General features: G+C 42.6%; 1 protein-coding gene across 1 annotated transcript in view; it reads right to left on the bottom strand.

Moving 5' to 3' along the window:
* Window positions 1–22,745, bottom strand: part of KIF14 (kinesin family member 14) — a 349,189-nt gene that overhangs the window by 182,838 nt on the left and 143,606 nt on the right. Inside the window, exons 14-15 of the mRNA XM_069231431.1 lie at window positions 15,099–15,283; window positions 3,018–3,120 (exon numbers count right to left, since the gene is read on the bottom strand). Coding sequence (XP_069087532.1) covers window positions 3,018–3,120; window positions 15,099–15,283 — 288 coding nt within the window. The remainder of the gene's footprint in view (window positions 1–3,017; window positions 3,121–15,098; window positions 15,284–22,745) is intronic.

Raw genomic sequence — 22,745 nt, 5'->3', positions numbered from 1 at the left:
GATGCTTACATATCCTATGCAGCTCCTACTGTTGAGCGAGAGCTAGGCACACAAAGGGTGGCATGTTAATTTTGATTCATGCCGAACAGTGAGAAAGTTTTATGGTTTATTGGTGATTCTCCATATTTTCAAATTTTATATATTGAACTTAAAGGAGCACAGAAAATTATTTTGGTAAGTTTTTATCGTAGCAATTTCAATCGACATAATCCAGATAGAGTATCTTCTGTTGAGCTGGAATTTGAAAGTAAAATAGCATCCTCTAGTGAATTTTTCACTCAGTTGGGCAGGTGATTTCAATGGCCGCCAGCAGTGTTTGGGTTCTACAAACGTTGTGAGTGGTAATATGAGTAATGAGGAGGAGGACTATCAGCCATTTTGACCATGACCTTTGCAGGGAGGTCCTGAATTATTTAATGATGAAATACAATTTCTTTTTTTTTTTTACAATTGATCTTGCTCCCCCCTCTTCTTTTGTACAAACTACCTTTACAGGGAGGAGCACAAGTAGTATGATTGATTGGATTTTTTTGTCCAAAGATTTAATTCATTTTGTTTCATACCTCCTCATTAGTCAGGCGCGGCCCGTCCTTTAGGGTGGAGGGGCCACACACCCCCACCTTTTGCCCCTCATGAAGAGTGTCTGTCAGGCTGAACAAAGGTCAGCCTGACAGACACACTTCATTTTCAGCTCTGACAGGCAGGAGTGTGACATGTGCGATTTGTGCAGACTCCTGGCTGCCTGAGCTAGACTTTGCTGGGCTGAGGAGGTCACAGCTCCTATGGGCGTGACCTCCTCGGCTCAGCAAAGGTGCCACGAGGCCCTCCCCTGGGTGACGAGGAAAGCGTCACCAATTGACACACGTCCTGGGCGCTTCAGGTTTAAGCCCTGAAGCGCCCAGGGCGAGTGTCAATCAGTGACACTTCATCAGAGTGGGGTGGGGTGGGGTCAGCAGTCTCACTGACCCCATCCTACTCTGTGACGAGGCTGGGACTGCTGCCTTCCCTCATTGGCTGACCTAAGGTCAGCCAATGAGGGAAGGCAGCAGTCCCAACCCTCCTGGGACCTCGAGGCTGAAGTTAAGTATGTGTGTGTGTGTGTGTGTGTGTGTGAGATGTTTTCAAATGAATGTTTGGTGCATGCGTGCATGTTTGAATGGTATGAGTGTTGTTAATGGATGTGCGTGTGTGAAAGAATGAGTGTGTGAACTTTTAAAATGAATGTTTGGTGCGTGCGTGCATGTTTGAACGTTATGAGTGTTGTTAATGGATGTACGTGCATGCATGCGTGTCTGTGTGTGAAAGAATGAGTGTGTGTGTGTGTGTGTGTGCGCTTCCCACCCCCCCCAGCTGCCGGCCACCACTGTCATTAGTCCCAATTGTGTTAGCGATCACAATACACTGGTACCTTCTATAGACAAGAAAGGTGGGAGACAACAAATCCCAACACAGACAGCTGTCTTTGAAGCCTGCAAAAATAAAGTCATTTTAAATTAAGTTAAAGTGAGCTTGGTTGATTCTGTCCTGCTTATATCTATCCTGTTAAAGCAGAATATTGTGGATTTTCAGACATGCTTCTGGGATGAGGGGGAGGTGGCTCCAACTGCTGAGCTGATGACAGTCCCCTCTCTGGTGGATAGTTGGCAGATACACTGCTACTGGGGGACAGATCTACTCATGTTCAGCTCAATGCTGATGATTCCATACTTAAGGCAAGAATGGCTAATGGTCGACAAATTCTATTAGCACATTCACTGTGTTTATGAATAGGCTACATTCAAAGACTGATTTCTCCAAGATCTCTGTTATAGCATGCGGACCTAAGAAAGCAAGGGTGAGAACACACACATTCAAAGATGTTAAGCCTGCACAAGTACCTACATTCATGTATTTAGATGTTTGTTTTGACGCTGATTGCAACTGGCATCATCTTTTGAAAGTGAGAAGGGTCCAGTTTGAACAGTCTAATGAAGCAATTTTCAGATTCTCAACACAGTTAGGTTACAAGCCACTGGAAGCTTTGCTCAATATTTATAAAGCCAGAGGCATTTCTGTGGCTGCTTATGGTGCAGGTATTTCGAATGTGTCTGATTTATCCTGTACTCAGAAGGTTGAGAATGTGTTATGAAAAAGCCTGTTAGTGGTCCCTGTTAGTTCCCCACAATTAACATGCCATTCTGAATTAGGTGTATCCTGTTTGGAAGATATTGTTAAGTTAAGCCCTTTGCTGCTTTGGGTTTCTGTCTGGATGGAAAAGGAAACTAGGTGGAACCACTGTTTAGACTTCAACTACCTCAGGATCAATTGTGCCCTTCAGGTACCCTAGCTACTTTATGTCAAAGAGCGCTTTACCAAGTTAGGTAAATCAGAATATTTTGATGATCCAAACTGTATCAGTACGTCTCCTATAGAGATTGTCAGAAATCTCATCTGACTCAACGTAATGCTTCAAGAGAGCACTCCGAGATGGCAAAACAATAGTGAGAGTTTATCAAATGCTCTTGACCGTTAACGATATGGAATTCTGTCTGAGAACTGTATCCATTGCACAGTATAGGTTTTATTTCACATGATTCCAGTTCAATATTCTGCATTATCTGTGCATTCAGGTCTTGTTCTCTGCCCAAGTGATTAGTCATCCACCAAATCAACTATACACCCTTTTTTTTTTTTGTAAGCTATATGAAAGACCAAAGAAGTTGTTTTTAGTCCTCCTCTTAAGAATTCGTAACACAAACAATGCAGCAGAGTGGCACTTTCTATCTACTGCGCTTGTTTGCGTTATTGTACATAAATTTGTAGAGACTGCAGTAAGTTTAAGAAGTATGGCCTAATCTTAATTGGATTTATGGACTGTAGGTACTGACATGGTATTGCTGCACGTTTCTTCTTCTGATTAACTTTATTTGTGATGTTATTATTCATTGTTTAAATATGTACTGTATCATGTTTTTAAGTACCCCTTTTATGGCTTTGTGCTGAATAAGGATTTTTCGGACTTTGAGTAACTTACTTACATGGTGAAGTTCGGTCAACTCCAGAATATGTTTTCCATTCACGTACGTCTTGGCCTCTCCCACCGGAATAATACTCACAGCACCATCAAAATTGTTGATTATACTATTAGAAAAAGATATTACAATTACTAACGTACTGTTTAATATAAAATGACAAACTATTTGGAAAAGATAAAAAATAAACAGCGTACCTTACAATTAAAACCAACAGCTTTTATTAAGAAAGATAAATGTTGAGAGGAAAACAAAGAAAACAATCAGCAGCTGTAGCAGAAATAATGAAATTATGAATTGATAATATTGTTTAGTAGGTGGATCTGGTGAAAGCAGAACAGTCAGCAATCCAACTTTTCTATGTAGGACCTCTGATCAGAGATGTCATGATAAGTAGCTGTTAAGGATCACATGAAATGTCATGATGGACACATTGCTAAATTAAAACTGGGTAGAAACCACATAGTGTAGACATCTTTATTTTCTACTCTTTGATACGCGAAGCATAAAGATAATTATCAACATTTTTAATGAATGGCACCAGAAGTGCCAGACAAATAAAATAACAAACCTTGACTGGTTAATTCAGTGGTCAGCCAACTAGACACTAGAATAATAATTTACAAGCAATATTGCTCATGCGAACGCCATTGGGTAGTTATAGTTAGGACCTAGTTTTCATAGACAAGCATTTTTTGTTTTGCCTATAACTTTGATGCCGCTTGATGAATCTTCACTAATTTTCAAAACTTATATTTTGACCAGTTCAGCTTCTGTTTTTAGGTGATCTGTCAGGCGGGGGTCCAGAAAAAGGGGGGTCCCAAAACATGTTTTTCCCATTTTTTTTCCATAAGGCCTTAAAGACAATGCTTACAGCCCCAAACAGCTGAATGAAATTACACAAAATTTGGCATGAAGCTAGAGCATGTTCCGCAGATTACGCTTTTTGTGGTTTGGTGCTAATCCGTTCAGTAGTTTTGTGGAAAATACAGTATAAATATATTTAAATATATAGGGACGCGGATCTGACTGTCCCTGTGTAGATATCTGATTGGCTGTCAACACTTGAACAAGGAAGTGTTGGCAGCCATCCAGGAAAAATAGTTTTAAAAAAAAGAAGAAAATAACAAAATGGGACCAGGGAGGAGTCACCCTGACCTCTTAGCTATGGTGCTGGATTTAAAAGCATATATTGTTTTTTAACGTCGGAAATATCTGCAGATTTTTCTGACATTTAACAAAAAAACAAAAAAAAAAGGGTGATTTCCTACTCTTTCTTAGCCCCCAGGTGGGCTAAATCCCAGGGGTATTTAGATTTACAATGCAAAGGGGTGGGTGGGATCCCCCAAACCCCAGGGACAACCACCTTCTCAGGGCTATGTTGGTTGGAGGGGGCAGCGCTGCCTTCCTCAAGGAGCCACTGATGGCCCTGAGCACCGCCACTTCCCAGGGCAGGATACTTTAATGTCCCCGGGTGCCCACCCCAGGGACACAGCTGTGCCCTAAGGTAACTATAGCTCGCACCCTCGCCATGCACTGCTAATTACCCCACAAATTACAGCACTCATAACATCTTTGATAACATCACTAATAATATGAATGTAATATTTGCTGTAAACAAATTTACAAAAAAACTGTGCTGGAGCGAGTTATAGTTACCTTAGGGCATGAGTTATAGTTACTTGAGGTAACTCTAACAGGTACATTTCAATGGTTCTGTATGTTTAAAATGTGAGCCTAACTATAACATCACTATAACCTTTGTGTTCTTCAGTGAATATATATATATATATAGACATATATATTGGCATTTGAAAGTATTGATATTTTCAACAAAAAAAGTTAGTTTCTAAAAGAATGTTCATTTTGGAAATATTTCAATTACAAATAAATCAATTTTGAGGTTATGTTTTGATACTGCAGAGCAATGCTTCTGGTGGATGAAAAAAAAGAGTGGAAACATGTTTTCCCAAAATAAGTATATACAGCTGAACTAATAAATATGAGACCACCTAAATATAAGCTAAATGCATAAAAAAGTTGTGTTAAATGTTCAGTCAGTCAGTTAACTTTGGGCAAAATCCAATGTCATAATAGATGAAACATTTTCCTCTCCTTTGCATTTATGCATATGAACGAAAATGAAATGAACATGAAAACCTGACTACAATAATACTGCTACCTTACAAGCACAATAATCACTGCTAGGTTTCGTAAATCTATGATTCAGAGAGAATCCCAGAACAGGGAAAACACTGGAAAATGTGGATTTATTTGAATTCAACTACTTTACAGGTAGAAGAATTACAGCACTATATGTCTGTATTGAGAGTGCGTAGGTTATCATTCAATTATGTTCACACTATAAGTTGTTTAAAAAGGAAAACACAAGCATTTGCAGTGAGACTAGATTATATTAAAGTCTTTTAAAGCAGTTTAAGTCAATAAATACTATAAATATTAATGGGTCCGGGTCCTACTGAAAAAAAGATACTTACTCCGGAAGCATTATGTCTGGAGCATACTATTTCTGCATCATATGACTATCTTTCCAGGCGTAAGACAAATCCAGAAACTTTGTACACAGCAGTAACTCTCCAGTGTTGCCAGGTTTCACCATGTAGCTGCAGCCACAGCTCTGTCTGCCCAGATGTGACAACATATAGAAATACAGGGATAGAACCTGTGAGTCAGTGTCAGTATCTGTTACTTTTTCCGCGCCCCTATGAGGCATGCAGAGAGAAACAGAGAAAGCAAAGACAGCAACAAATAATTCATATGATACCATTGCAGATATTGAGCTCATAAAAAACATGACACTAACTTGTCATGGGAGGATGGTGGCCAATGAGAAACCTGTAAGAAGATAAGTAATCCATCAGAAATATTGTTACTTTTTCTTCTGGTGGATACTTCTTCCAAAACAATCCTCACCCGATGAGAGTTCTGAAACATAACCTCAGGAGGCCTGGAGCTGATTAATCAAGGCTGCTATGAAACACCACCTGGCAATGCATCAGCACTGCAAGCTTGAGCTGTGAGACAATAGTTTTTAGCAAGAAGTTTCAAGAATGACCAAAAGGCTGTTGACAGATGTAATCCACCAGGAAGCTTATGGTGAGAGCCACGGAAATGCCTGCAATCCTCAAGAAGTGGGCTTGAGCGGCAGACAGGGTGTCTCTCTTGGTCTTGGTATAGCAAACGTTAATGCAAAGAGTAACTGAACAGGAGACTGCATGCTTGGTTACTACTTTGCCCTTCTTGACACTGGTAATGCCTACAAAGAACTAATCATCTATTCTATCCTATTGTATGCAGTTCACATAGTAAGGCACTGCACCCCTTGGTCACAGATGTACAACCAGTTTTTCGCTATGGTGGAATGAGGAGAAAAGATAAAGGATGGAAGAGTGGCGGGCAGGCCCATGTGACAGGAAGACATCATTTTCAGCAGGAAAGACAAACAGCTGCGAAGAACCTCTTTATCAGGGTAGAAGACAGTAAACGATGGTTGGACCAAAAAGCGTTTGAGGTAAACTACCATGCAGGCTGTCGTTACAGCCGTAAGAACACAGTTTTTAAAGTCGGAAGTCAAATCAATTGTGCAGCAGCTCGAATTGGTATGTCATGAGAAACATTCCCACAAGATTCAAATCCCATTGATGAACAATAAATAGATTAGGAGGAAACAGAGTAAATATTTTAGAAAAAGCACCACTAGTGATGACTGAAATAGAGAAGGCTCGCCACATACACAATTGAAGGCGGATAGGGCAATCAAATAGCCCTTTACAAATGCCACTGCCAGGCCAAGCTGGGCAAGTGTGAGTGCCAAGCACAGAATGGCAGAAAGGTGGTAGTGAAAAGGGTCCAGGCCATACCACTATAGAAACGCATTCCAACAGCCCTTATAAACACACCTCATGGTGAGTTTCCTGGCAGCCAACATAACATCTTCAATCTGAGACCACAAGAAATACTCTATTTGGGACCACTCAATCTCCACAAACATACTTTGTAGTGCTTGGCGATTAGGATGAAGGACTGAACAGAAAGGAAGGTAAGGGCGTACTAACTTAATGGCTCAGCGATTTGTCATGATTATCTCCCAGCTGGTTAAGAAACAGAAGACTCTAGCCGACCACATCCCTCTTTGAAGCTGGTGGTGTGGAGGAGATTATGGATGGTCAAGGATGTTTCTGAGGCAGCAAAGCAAGTAGAAAATGGTAGAGCTTAAAGTGGCTGTTGTTGCTAGCTGATGGTATTCTCTAGCCCCTTCACTGCCTCAAAAAGAGCGATACATTTGTTGCCGTGTTTGAATCAGGTGTAAAGTTGGCACTGGTAGGACAGCTGTATCCTAGAGAAGCTCCAAAGAACAGGTTTCTTACCTTCACTAACGTTTTATCTGGTAGAGACTATCTAGTTGCATACTAGTTACCCTAGAATTATCCCCAGGCATCATAATGGATATGGAAATTTTCTAGCACTATTGTGTGCCATCGGTTTGGCTCCGTCTTAAGCATGCCAGAAGTGACACACACAGTGTCTATTTGGGCTTCACCTCGAAGCGCTTACGTCAGTTCACTTTCACAACTTTCCACACCAAGAGCACAGAGCCATGATGAAGACTAACCGCTAGTGTGAGTTTCTAGAGCCCTTTTAAAGGGGAAGCCCTCATCCATTAATCAGGTTGCAGAGCAGGGAGAATGGGAGGGTCACTAGGGATCTGCGCCTAGACAGGGCCAGTAAGGAAGCTGAGACTAGACAGTCTCTACCAGATAACGTGTTACAGAAAGTAATTAACTATTGCTTTTATACAAAGATTCCTTATCTTAGAATAGATGCCCAAGCAATTCCTCCCTTGGCGTGGGTCTGAAAGACCAGAAAGTCCTGCTGGAACAAACAGGAAAAATGTCCATCCCAAAGGACCTGACTGACTAGGCAGCAGTGCTTGGTGAAAGTTTGCAATGAAGCCCGTATCCAGGACTGGAACTCCACAAACTAACCCAGTGGTTACTTGAACTGTGGTAAAAGGAGCACACAAGCCTGAAGGGGGCTGCTTTTTGGCCAATGAGTAGCTAATCTTTATGCAGAGCACCATCCATCCGGAGGTGGTTAGTTTCTGTATATTCTTTCCTTTCTTGGCCCCTTCTATCCTACAAAGAGTTGGTAATCCATCTGGAATTCTTTTGTGTGATCAAGGTAGAATGACAATGCTCTTTATGAATCCTGATGGTGGAGTGTCTCCTCTCCCTTAGAAGGGGTGAGGCAGGGTAAAAAAGGTAGGCAGGGTAATGGTCTGGCCTGCGTTAAAAGTGGTAAATACATTCCAAAGAAAGGAGGCACGTGTCCGGAGAACTAGTTTGTCAGGGTAGAAAGTAATATATGGCAGGTAGACCGAGTCAGCAACTCACTAACCCCATGACTGATGTAATAGGCACCAGAAAAGCAGTCTTAATGGTCAATACCCAAAGAAGGCAGTTGTGCAACGGCTCAAAAGGTGCGCACATCAGGAAAGTGAGGAGTATGTTCAAATCCCACGTGATAAATGGCCTGCAGGGAAAATGTTTTACAAACCTTTGAAAAAATCTTGTCATAACGGGTGACTTATTTAGGAACGATTGGTCCGGCAACAGGAAAAATGCAGCAATGGCTGAAAGACAGCCCTTAAAGGTGCCCAGAACAGAGTCCTGTTGTACCAAAAAAATGAACTGATAATAAGACCTGAGAAAGAGGAACAGATAGGGGAGAAGTGCATTTCGATATACACCATGCCACAATTTGTCCCAGTGGCAGGCGTATACCGTCTTGTCGGAGGGACGCCTAACTGCCAGAATAACATCACAGGCTTCAGAAGGAAGGTCGAAGGCTGTAAACCAGAGGTCTTCAATCTGGGGGTCGCGACCCCCAGGGGGGCCGTGGAGTCCTGGATAGGGGGTCCTGCATTCCCCCCAACTGATTGTTAAAATGCCTGAGGTGAACTTTGATGTATTGAGTCTCCTGTGTGGTGAAAGCCACAGACAGCTAAGGAGGCCCTCCCACCACGACGCCGGCTTCCTGAATTAAATGCAAATGTGCTCTATGAGCTGATCTGAAAATGTAAAGGGTAATCTGCAACTGTAAAGGATGCTGGCGAGTGAGCTGATCAAATCACTCACTGCTTTGTGATGACAAACATTTATTCTTTTTTTAGGGGTAGTGCAAAGAGTTAAGAAGTGTGTGTGCTTTTAATTGTAGTTACACAGGTACTTCACCTGGAGGTGTTGAAGGGACAGCTACTAAAAATAAAAAGGTATTGCATATGCTCTGGTATTACTTAAATCTACATTTTGGAAGCACAGTTTTATCTTAAACCTCTTTGTAGTGGCCTATCTTATACGGCGTGTGCATTAACTAATAGAAGTTTCCTAATGCACTACAACTTTCTTTTATTTATTTTTTATTAAAGCTGGCTGTTATTCTCTATGTAGCTACCTGACGGTGAAAGACTTAGAATATTTTGGGGTTTATTTATGAGAGGCTTGAGCTGCTGGAGCATCACTTTTTTTTTTACGTTACTGCGGCACAAGATTTCAATCATACGTATGAGGTGACACAAAGCCACCCTACGTGGCTTTGAATGGCCTCATAGATATGGAGTAAGGCAAGGCAGTGCAAGCCACTGCATTGCCTTACTTTGCGTCAAGGAGAGGTTCCGTGGGCTTCGTGGTGGGTGTTCCCACGCAACACCCATGGATTTTGACGCTGCCCCAGATTTACTAAATCACTTAAACTTCAGCAGTGCCAAAACCTTAGGCCTCCCCGGAGCAGGCATAATGAGGAGACATGTTTTAATTTCTCCTTGTTTTACCTCTTTCCCTGTGGGTTGCTATCTGCCGCACATATAGAAAGAGGTACACTGCCTCTCTGGTGCCCCTTCCTGCACAAGAACAATCCTGGCTACGTTGGTGCTAGGCAGCAATTTGTGCGCCAGCGCAGGAGAAAAGGACAGTAATGCACTGTATTTCATAAATACGGTCCATTCCTGCCCTTTTGTATTGGTGTAGGGCAGTGTAGCAAGAAGACCTGTCACTGTCCTACACCAAATACTCAAGAAATGAGGACCTTTGTTTTTTAGCTACACCTTTAGCCACGCACCCACACTCACTGACCTTTGGTTTGCTAAACACTGTTTAATATTAATATTATTTCCTCATCGTAAAAATGATTTGCTGTGGAAAGTGGGGACATTTATTATTGACTATGATGAGGAGTTCCAGGTTCTAGAAATGTTTGTCAGGAGGGGGTCCTTAGACCTGAAAATCTTTGAGAGAGGGTCCTGGCATCAAAAAGTTTGAAGACCTCTGCTGTAAACTGTCACCGCTCAATCTCCACACATGAAGGTAGAGGGCGTGCAGGTTCAGGGGCAGAATCATCCTCTGTTGCTGCGACAGAAGATTATTCCGAAGGGCTAGCTTGACTGGAGGACCAATGCTCATGTTCAACTGCTCAGGCTACCAGACTTGCCGTGCCCAATCTGGAGCCACAAGAATACCTTGGGCCTAGTCATTCTTTACCATCTTGGAAATTTTGAGCAGGAGTGGTATTGACAGGAAAGGTGTACAGGAGGCCGGAGATCCACTCAAGACAGAGTCTCTGAGTGAGACACTCCTTGGACACTCCAGTGAGCAGAGCTGCTGACATTGCACATTCTCAGTAGTAGTGGCAATTAGATCTAATCAAAGTTCTCCACACTCTTAGAAGAGACCTTGCACATTCTCTGGATGGAGACGCCATTCGTGATTCGCTAAGCACCAACATAATTCACCATTCATGATCCGCTAGGCATCAATGGCCGAGTTTGTCCACCCTGGTGTTCAGAAGGCCTTCCAGGTGTTGAACCACCAGGGAGATGCCCTGGTGTTCCAGTCACATCCAGAGATGCAGAGAATCCTAACAAAGGGTCCACAACATCACCCTGCCTTGCTTGCTGCAGTACCACATGGTGGTGGAGGTGTTGTCCATGAACACCTGCACTAGCATCCCCTTGATGGAGGCAGAAAGGCCTTCAAAGTAAGGCAAATTGCCTAAAGCTCCAGCAAGTTTATGTGGAGTCCGGACTCCACCGGAGACCAGAGTCCTCAGATCTCCACCTACCCCAAGTGGCTATCCAAGCACAGGTGCGACTGATCTGTCACAACAGTCAATTCTGGATGTGGAAGGGAGCAGGGTAAGCTGCTTACCCTATTGCGATTCGTTAGCTACCTCTGCAGGTCTTTTGCAGTTCTCTCTGAGATCGGGACTATGTCAGACCAGAAAGAAACGGGAATAGCAACATAACTTACTTTAGATGCCGGTACCTGCTCTATGGTTCCCATGGCCAACAGAGCTGGCATTTATTGGCAGAGTAGGGAAAGATAGTCCTCTGTCAACCGTCAGTCGCAAGAGGGTAGCTTGGGTAGAGGGGCAGCCACAAAGGGGATGGTTTAGACCCGTTGCACACTTTGTGGTACCCAATGGTCCAAGGTTATTGATCTCCAGTGAAGCAGGTGATGGAATATCCTGCCTCCACTGGATACCCGTGATAGTAGGAGGGCAAAATATAGGGGCTTGGAGGCTGCTGCTGCCAGGGGAGTGGTGGAATGGCTCAGCCTATGGCTACCTGTCCTATGTGGTCTGTGGGAACGAAAACCTTGGCCACTAACAGGTGTGGAAGAATGCTGGCTGCATTGGCTAGGAGCGTACTGACGAAGTTAGAAACCCCTTTCCGAAGCGGACTGAGGCTCCAAGGGGCCATAGAGAGATTTAAGGCTCTGGCCGAAGCCTTCGATTCATTAAAGCACTCTAGCGCTGAGTCCAAATTCTCTCTGAAAAGATGGGAACCATCAAGGGTCATGTTCACAAGCAAAGTTTACATTCCGTAAAAACAGGCAGTCCTCAGCCAGGCTTGGCACTGAAGGGACAAAGATATTGCTATGCCCAGAGAGTCGGCTGGGTCCAAACCACAATGAGTGGTGAACTTTGCTGCATCCCCCCTCACCTGCAATGGACTGAGAGAGTATGGCTCGGGTCTCCTTTAAGACCATGGACAGCCCTTGCACAACCAAGTCCAGGATCGTGTGGGAGTAATGGCCAAAGAGGCATGCAGTGATCAATGACTGCAGTGCTAGGCTCCTTATAAAGGTATCCAGCCTCTTGTATTCCCTATCCTGCAGAGGGGAAGGGAACCCACCATGGTTGCTTGTGAAAGTGGAGGCCTGGTTCACCAAGCTCTCTGGAGTGGTGTGCTGGGTGAGGAAATTGGGCACCCCAAAGCAGGGCGGTGGTGGCAGGCAATCATCCTGTGAACAGGAGTCCCTATGCAGGGCACAGATCAGGCCCAGGGAGGAAATCAGTGAGGGCTTCATTAAAGGAAAGCAATGGTTCAGAGGGGTCCTTCCCAAACACCTCTGTCAAGACATTACTCGTGACTGCCATTGAGGGTAACTGAAGGTCCAAGACCTCAGCCACCCTATGCACCACCCCCATAACCACAATAGGAGGGGAAACCAAGCCAGCGTCAGATAATGTGTTTAACCCACTGGCATCTGCCAGATCTTCATACCAGGTGTCCTCGATATCATCCAATGGGTGGCGATTTACTCATCAGGGTCACCATACCCATCCTATTCGTCCCATGTACTCTGCCTGGTATAGACAAAAGGCCTTGCTCCAACCCAGAATGCATGACTCCAGATGATGCAGGAATTGGCTTTGTGCGACGCCGGTCCTTCTCCATATCGGAGTGACTGATGGGTATCTGCACTATTTAGAATGGAAAGGTAAGAGCATGCTGAGGTAGTGCCTATATAGGTACCGCATAAGTCACTTCCTGTGTGGACGACACCGACGCAGAGCCGAGTTGCGCCACCTACAGATACACATGGGTACCGCTTGAAAATTTACGGATTCACTCTCATGCATGATGATAATTTTAAGGTAAAGAATCTGCGGCTAGACGTCTCTATCAGATAGTTCTGGCAGTGCTGCTGGAATTGTTTCACTGGAGAGGCCAGGCCTAGTCAGTGGGGCCTGGCACAACAGTTTCTGAAGTGTTTAATGGAGCAGTTTTTGTCTCTCTTTTGAACAGCCACTATCCATTGATGGGCCATTAGGGTCATGTGGTCAACCCCGAGAAGATGGAATGCAAGCAAGCACGGCAGCATGCAGTGACAGCAGTGGCTATTGACGGAGCCACAGTGTCCATGGATTCCAGGCAGTACTTTCAGATTTGTTTGGAAGTGTCCAAATCATTTTGTACCAGTTCAGGTAAAGGATTTTACATGAGTTCAGGTAAGTTGATAAAGGACATTTTCACAAGCATCCACAGGGCACAGGCACAGGTATAGGGGCACAGAAGTATAGTTAGCAGTGCAAAGGACTAGGCTGCAAGAGGTAAAAGCTTTTCTATCATAGATTCAGACTCTTAGACTCGGGATTTGGAGGGGCTGCAAGAAAGGCCCTTGGATTCAACTTAGTATAGGAAGCCTGGACCACCGAACTCTCCGGAGAGTGGTGCAACAACAAATATTTTGGGACACAAGGTGCAGACTTGCATCTTTTAGTTGTTTTCATGTGGACTCCAAGCCACAAAAAAAGGTATTTCCTGGCAGCCTGGAAGGGTTTTCAGAAGCTCACAAATGACTGAGGAAAGTCACAAGATTTCTGTCAAAATGTGAGACTTGGACTAAGCGGTGGGTAAAGATAATTTCAACCTTCTGCAGCTTTTTGTATCATTGAAGTGAACAAAGAGACTTCTTCTGAAGAGGCCATATTGAAGATATTCAATATAACCAGTCAGAAGCCTTCAATCTGTGCAGGAACAGCTGACTGAGCTAGAAATTCCAGTTTCATCTTTTTTGACATTGGAATTGACTCTGAAACAGAGGAAGGAGAATTACATCAGGACTCATGAGGGTCCTGAATGCAGGACCATTTTCTTGAGAAAGAAAATATTTTCTCCTTCCTGTATTAATTTCTGTGATTTATTAGGGTAAGACTTTTTGGGAGACTGTTCCCTGCCATGAGGCTTACCTGAAGCAGTGAGGAGCCATTATTATGCTTCCCTGTGGGTTTTGGCCAACAATACCTTGCTCTTGCTTTTCTAAAGCCCTTCAGGAGCCTTAAGGAACAAAGGCTGCTTGCCGAGGGTCGTGTGCTGATTAAATACACTACATGAAAATCTCATATGGTTCTGACAAGAACGCAATGTTCTGGCATCTGTGACAGCATTTAAACCATGAAATCCAGGCAGGAGACGCCATATCTAAATACTGAGGGATTTCATCTGTTAGGTACAGAGACAAGCTTAAGACTCACAATGTTCACTCGCTGATAAACAGGAGTTGATGCAAGAGCGCTATTTGGCACCTTATATGTACTGAACTTGTCACATCCTGCGAAGGCGGAGTTGCGTTTAAAGCCCTTGCAAAACTGGACAGGGAAAAAGTTTACAAATCCAGAGTCTGGTGCTTGGAGGATGTTCACATGGTCAACAATACGCTGCAATAAGTGTCCACTAGAAACAGTGGTTTAAGGTCATTTAACAGTGCCCAAATAGCAACAAAACACTGCATAAAGAAGCATAAATGGTGGCCAAAATTATCACAAACAGAATTTAGCTATACAGTGATCACGCCATAAAAGTAGCTTGCTACATTAAATGAAACACCACTGAAGTGACAAAGTGATTTTATGGAGAAAACAAATTGAATTCGCAGACTACCAATCGGAGGAACCACTGCACCTAAACTTTTTAATCAAAGCTTTCCTAGAAACCAATTTTTTTCCACAATTATATTATAAAGCTGTTCTCATTTCCTTACTGAAATAGCTTATGTAGAAAATTTGTATATACATGTTTTACAGCTTGTGTTTGTTTTATTACTTCATTCAACTAACATGTAATTCTACTAATTGTTTTTCCACAAATTAAATTTACATTTATGGTCCCAGCATGTTTTTTGTTTTTTTTTTATCTTGCCTCTCCATAATAATGCGTAGCAAAAGACTAAATATACTATGCCAAAACTAATGACACCATAATGTCCCTTCCAGTGAAAGGCTTACCAATGATCGTCAGCTATCAGGACTCCAGATAGTTGTATTTCATGGTTTGAACATGGATTGTATTTTCCAACTGTAGTTTGTCCTTCCTTTATCATGTAAAGTAGCATCTCAGAAAGCTGTGGGTCTTCGTTCAGGTTCACCAGGTTCGGCAAACGATTGTCCATTTTGAAGGTAATTCCTGCTTTCTTAAGAGACAAATACAGTGACAACTATTTAGTTAGATAAAGTGCCCACTAATTGAGTATGACCGAATGCCTGGGACAACTGACTGTGACATTATTTTAAAACCCAATCATAACATAGTAGCTTACAATTTAAGGAAAGGACAGTAGTCAATCAAATAGGTTGGAGGGACGTACTGAAAGGATCACTGGGGATGATGGCCTGCATTCTTTTAACTGTCCACTTATGGCAGTGTAGTTTAATGCTTACATGTACAAAGTGAAAGTTAACGCTCTTCAACATTTGCTATTGTTTACCTATCAGGATGTGCTTTAATGGTTTTGTTCAGCACTACCTTGTTGGTAGAGAATCACACTGTTGAATGCAATTTCCCCTATATTATAATGGGCCTGTTAGGAAAATGGAAATAGATGATTACATATAAAACTATGGGGGGTGGGGTAGTGTTACAAGGCTGCTACATATCTTAGGTACAGTATTTTAAGTAGCCCTCTTGGGATAACGGTCATAATGATTTCTACAAGGAAGGTGATGGGTGTTAAATGGCTATAACACATATCTGTCACCATAGTGTAGTGACGTGTTGAGGAAATGGGCATACATATTTTTTACATTGGGATGGCGGGGGATTGAATATATGGTACATATACCTGGTACTGTTACTTACCAAATGCTGAAGGTAAATGGGCACAGCTGAGTCCTGCATGGCGGATTTTGGGTGTTACTTGACCTTTGAATATATTTGGAAATGTATTAGGATTGTTCAAGGTAGGAAATAGAGATAGATATTTTCTACATCAGGGACGATGTGAGTTATATGGCTTTTACAAATACTTGCCACTATATTTTCATAAATACTGTAAGGAAATGGCAATAGCCACTTTACTCACAAGGGATTAAGGGCTTTAAACAGTTGTTGAACAAAGTCCCCCCTATATTACAATGGTCCTGGCAGGAAAATGGGAATAGATCATGTTTACATGGGGGATTATGTAGGGTGAAAATCTTCTACATAGCATGGGCATGGTATTTTACGTAGCCCTCTTGGGATAAGGGCAATAACGATTTCTACATTGGGGGTGATGAGTGTTTAATGGCTTTTACATACACCTGCCATTGGTCCATAGTGATGTGTGCTGAGGAAATGGGCATACATAGTTTTTACATGGGGATGATGGGCGTTAAACGGCTGGTACATATACTTGGTACTGCTGTATAGTAAATATTGAAGAGAAATGGGCATACCTATGTTATGCATGGGGATTATGGGGGTTACATAGCCACTAAATATATTTGGGACTGTGTTAGGATTGTTCCAAATAGAAAAAAGGGATTTTTTGCATCGGGGACGATGGGAGTTAAATAGTTTTTACATAAACCTGCCACGGTATTTTATGAATACTGTAAGAAAATAGTAATGGCCATAATTATTTCTACACTGGGGTATCGGATGTTAAATGGCTATAGGGTATACCTGTCATTGTAGTGTAGTGACGTGTTGAGGAAATGGGCATACATATTTTTACAAGGGATGGTGATGGTTTAATGTCTGGTACATATACCTGGTACTGTTATTTAGTAAAAGCAGAAGGTAAATGGGCAAGGTTGTCTTCTGCATGGGGGAATATTGAAATTGCATGGCCACTAGATATATTTGGGACTGTATTAGGATTGTTCAAGGTAGGAAATATGGATTTTCTTCATCAGGTTGATGGGCATTAAAAAGCATTTATTTATACCTTCCACTGAATTTTCATGAATACTGTAAGACAAAGGTAATTATTTCTAAATGGGGGATAATTGGTGTTAAATGGTTATAACATATGCCTGCCAGTGTAGTGTAGTGACGTGCGTTAAGGAAATAGGCATACATAATCTTTTCATAGGAATGATGGGGTTAAATGGCTGGTACATATACCTGGTACTGTTATTTAGTAAATGTTGAAGGTAAATGTGCATAGCACATTCTGCCATATAGGCATTACATGTCCTTTGAATATATCTGGAAATCTATTATGATTGTTCAAGGTAGGAAATAGGGATAAAGATTTTGTATATCTGGCATAATGGGAGTTATATGGGTTTTACATATACTTGCCACTGTATTTTCATGAATAATTTAAGGAAATGGCAGTAGTTACTTTACTCACAAAAGATTATGGGCTTTAAACAGCTGTTGAACAGTTTCCTCTATATTATAATGGTTCGGGTAGGAAGGTGCGGATAGATAAGGTTTACATGGGAGATTATGGGGGTAAAGGGCTTCTACCTACCCTAGGGGAATGGTACTTTACACAGCCCTCTTCGGATAATGGCCATAACAATTTCTACATGAGGGATGATGGGTGTTAAATGGATGTTACATACAGCCACCATGGTAGTGTAGTGATTGTGTGTAAAGGAAATGGGCATGCATAATTTTTACATGGGATGATAGGGGTTAAATGGGTGGTATATAAACCTGGTCCTGGTAATTAGTAAATGTTGAAGTTAAATGGACATAGCTGTTTTGTAAGGGGGATTATGGACGGTACTTGGCAATTGCATATATAATGAACTGTATTAGTGTTATTTCAGATAGGAAACTGGAATAGAGGATTTTCTTTATTTGGGAAGATGGGCATTAAACGGCTAATACATATACCTGCCACTGTATTTACATGAATACTGTAGGGAAACGGTTATAGCTATTTTACTTACAGTGGATTATGGGCTTTAAACAGCTGTTGAATACATTTCCCCCTATAGTATAACGGTCCGGTCAGAAAAATGGGAAGAGAAAATGTTTACAAGGCTGATTATGGAGGATAAAAGGCTGCTACATACACAGCGCATGGTATTTTAAGTAGCACTCTTGAGATTATGGCAATAAAGATTTCTATATGAGGGATGATGGGTGTTAAATGGCTGCTACATACACCTGCCACTGTATCATAGTGATGTGTGTTGAGCAAATGGGGATGATGGGGGTTAAATGGCCACTGAATATATTTAGGACTAATTAAGGATGTTTCCTGGTGGAAAATAGGATAGGAATAAGGATTTTTTGCGTTGGGGATGATGGGCATTAAATGGCTCTTATATAAACCTGCCACTGTATTTTCATGAATACTGCAAGGAAATGGTAATACCCTTGATTATTTCAATATTGGGGATGGTAGGTGTTAAATGTCTAACATTTACCTGCCACTGTCGTGTAGTGACGTGTGTTCAGGAAAGGGACATATATTTTTTTCACATGAGGATGATGGGTACATATAGCTAGGACTATTGTTTAAAAGATGTTGAACGTAAATGGGCATAGCTGTATTCTGCATGGGGGATTATGGGTGTTACACAGCCATTGAATATATTTAAATATTTGGACATGTATTAGGACTGTTAAAGGTAGGCAACCGGGATAGGGATTTTCTACATCGGAGATGATGGACATTAAATGACTTTTACATACACCTGCCACTATATTTTCATGCATACTGTTAAGGAAATGGTAATAGCTATTTTGGTTGCAGGGGATTATGGGCTTTGGACAGCTATTGAATACATTTCCCCCCTATATAATAATGGTCTTGTTAGGAAAATGGGAATAGGAAAGGTTCACATGGGGGATTTGGGGTGTAAAAGGCTGCTACATACCCTGGGTACGGTATTTTACAATAGCCCTCTTGGGATAATAGACATTATGATTTTAATGGCTGTGATTCCTACAGGGGGAGGTGGGTGTTAAATGGCTGTAACATACATGTCATTGTGGTGTAGTGATGTGTGTTGAGGAAATGGGCATAGATATTTTGTACATGGTGAGGATATGGGTTAAATGGCTGGTACATATACCTGGTACTGTTTGCTTTGTAAATGTTGAAAGTAAATGGGCATACTTGTATTCTGCATGGGGGACTATTGGCATTGCCAGGCCTTTGAATATATTTGGAAATGTATTAGAACTATTAAAGGTAGGAAATAGGGATACGGATCTTCTACATCAGGGATGAGGCACAGTAAATGACTTTTACATACACCTACCATTGTATTTTCATGAATACTGTAAGGAAATGGAAATAGCTACTTTACTCACAGGGAATAATGGACTTTAAACAGCTGTTGAACACAGTCTCTGCTCTATTATAGTAGCCCTGTTAGGAAAATGGGTAAAAATAATGTTTATATGAGGGGCTGGGGATGGGGGGGGTGGGTAAAAGGCTGCTACATTCCCTGGGCACAGTAGTTTACGTACTCCTCTTAGGATAAAGCTCATAATGATCACTACATGGGGGATGATGGGGATGGGTGTTACATACACCTGCCACTATATCATAGTGACGTGTTTTGAGGAAATGGACATACATTTTTTGGGTTGATGGGGGTAAATTGCTGGCATATATACCTGATAGTGTTATTTTGTAAATGCTGAAGGTAAATGTGCATAGGTGTATTCTGCATGGAGGATTATGGGCGTTAAATGTTCATTTGATATTGGAAATGCATTAGGATTGTTCAAGGTAGGAAATAGGGAAATGGATTTTCTACATTGGGGATGATGGGAGTTAAATTGCTTTTACATCTATCTGCCATTGTATTTTCACGAATACAGTAAGGAATGGCAATAGCTACTTTATTCACAGGGAATTATGGTCTTTAAAAATCTGATGAGCATAGTTTTCCCTATATTATAATGGTCCTGTTAGGAACATGGGAATAGATAATGTTTACATTGGTGATTTTTACCTTGAAGTTATGTATAGTCTGTTGCAGCTGAGTATACATACTGTCAATATTTTGGTCCTCCCACCAATTTTGAAAACAGCCAGACCTTTGGTTTAATCACAGCAGAGACTACTTTGCCCCCGCCGTGATTAAACCCCCCAATAGCCTTGTGGAGTAAGGACTGTTGGAGGTGGATCCCTAAATCTGTCCACCTAATTTAACATGTTACATGCTTAGAATGGAGGTGTCTCGTTCATTATTGGAATCAAGCTGACAAATCTTTCCACCAACTAAGAAGGGCCATGCAGTACCAGTCACAGAATTGAGAAATAGCTATGAATCTGTGCAACCCGTGACCCAGCTGAGTAAGGTTTCCAGTGTTAAGTCATATTTAGATGCAGGCTCCATTTCTGGATTATGCCCCTTCGTCAATTCCTTTACGTCTCAGCTCTGCAACCGTACTCCCCCCTGGAACCCAAAGACTTTGGGTTCCTCGATGCTGCTTTGCAGGTTCATGAGAATAACACCACCAGATCGCTAGTCAACATTGGTTCTGGTAGGAACTGTGACGGTATCTGATCATCTTCAAACCTTCGAATTTCATTTTTGATTAATGAAAACATTATAGGGAAAAGTTTTCGCTTTGGTCCATCTTATGCCGGTCCAAGAATTTCACCTCTAGCAGCGCAATACGAATCCCCCTGGACCTCCCTCCTAATCATGGCCCCAGTTCCAAAAACCAACCAAATATACCTGAAATCCTATTCTGTTATTCCTATCTGAAGTATTCAGGTGACCAGCCTGCTTTGAACACACATTTTGTCGAAGTATATGCTTCAGACCCCTACGACACTCAGTAAAGAGCATCAAGGGAAGGCAGAGACACAGGGGCTGGCACAGGTGGTAGCTCACCTCACGGTGGACTGAAAGCTTGAGCCAAATACGAGCTTTTTAACTGCAGGAACTTTAATACAAGCTATTGGAGTTGGAATTACCACTGGCACCAGACTTGCCCTCCAATGGATCATCGTTAAACCGTAAAAAGTGTATGGATTGTTAATGGATGTAAAGTGTACTCATTCCAATTAGAGAGCCTCAAAAGACTGGCGTATTTTTATTTTTTGTCACTGCCCCCCTGAGTCAGGAGTAGGTGATTCGCACACCTGCTGACATCAGTGGATGTGGTAGCCGTTTCTTAGGCTCCCTCTCCAGAAGTGAACCCTGATTCCCTGTTACTCATCGTCACCATGGCAGGCACAGAAAGAACCACTGAAAGTTGAAAGGACAGACATCCGGATGCATAGTCGCCATCACAGGGACGCGCAATCGACCAGAGGTTATCTAGAGTCACCTAAATGGTCGGGTGAGCCCAGAATGGTCTTGGTCTGATAAATGCACACATCGCAGGAGGTCAGCACTCATTGGCATGCAGCTCTGGAATTACCACAGTTAACAAATGGAGCGATCAAAGGAAACATAACTGATTTAATGAGCCATTCTCAGTTTCACTGTACAGGCTGTGTGTACTTGCACATGCATAGTTTAATCTTTGAGACAAATAGATGCTACCGGCAGGATCAACCAGGTAGCCTCACCTGCTGGATGGGGTTGCACAGAGCCACATGCCTGTCCCTGACCAAGGTTTGCACCTCTCTGGAGCCTGCTTCCAGGGTGAAGATCCTGCTTGGGTGGGCTTGCAGAGGGACAGCCTGGTTGCCTGAGCACCAGAGGGACTGGCGGTCTCCACAATGATAAAAGGAAGAAGTGGGTTGAGGCGCAGCCTAAGCGAGACGCAGGGGTACGGGCCTGGGCAGAGCGGACTCCCCAGGGAATGTTTGTTCTGAGTTACTATAGAAAAGAGCTGAGTAGAGGAGGGCAACGGCATGGCGCCCAGGTCCCAGACCACCAGACGACATGTGGGTCCTGATGCAACCTGACACCTTCCACTCTGGTCAGGCCACTGAGGAATGCAAACTGCCATGCTGCTTGAACTTCGCTCTGCTGGGCAGGACCTCCACAAAAGGAAGGCCTTTGAGTCAGACGTTCAATGGCAGTGTGGAAGCTCTTTGCTTGAAATAATAGCTGAGACTGGCCAAGCAGTCCATCCCTAAATTGACCAGCGTTTCCAATTGATCGGAGTATGGTGCTGGAGAGACACCTCTTCCTGGGAAGGCCTTATTGCGCGGAGATATCACCTTCATATGGCTATCTGCTCTCAGGTGGTTTGGGCGGGGGGGGGGGGCGGGCAGGCTTGGATGAAAAGCCTACAAATTTGTGAGATCAGAATGGCCCCACGGAGGTGGGTGGAGGGCTGGCCCTGTAGTCAGACCTTCATCAAGGGTCCATGGCAACACCTATTTGTCTCCAAGTGGGGCCATTCTGATCCCACAAATCGTGTATGTCTTGAAAAGGCAAGTCATTTGCTGGCTGTGCATGCTTTGAATTTATTTACATGCCACATGAAAATGCGTTAATCACGTCACGGGGTAGTATAAGACATACGAACCCACCCCGACAAAAGCGCAGGACCTATCAGGGCTATTAGAGTAGGGCTGAAACATGTTGGTGCAATTGAAAAATTGAGGGTCAGAAAACCACTATATCCTAAAACAAAAATATCATAGTTTTACTCTATTCCACCAGTCCATCTAACAAAGGGACACCTTTGGACTAGTTGAGAAATGTTTATCTTAAGGTTACGCCCCCAAATTAATTTTCTTATAAGAACTTCCTGGAATATGGTTGATCCTACCCAGACCT

This window comes from Pleurodeles waltl, chromosome 4_2 (assembly GCF_031143425.1).
Source record: "Pleurodeles waltl isolate 20211129_DDA chromosome 4_2, aPleWal1.hap1.20221129, whole genome shotgun sequence".
NCBI classification, from domain to species: domain Eukaryota; kingdom Metazoa; phylum Chordata; class Amphibia; order Caudata; family Salamandridae; genus Pleurodeles; species Pleurodeles waltl.
Note: the sequence above shows the minus strand (reverse complement) of the source record. Positions and strands in the feature narration are given on the sequence as shown.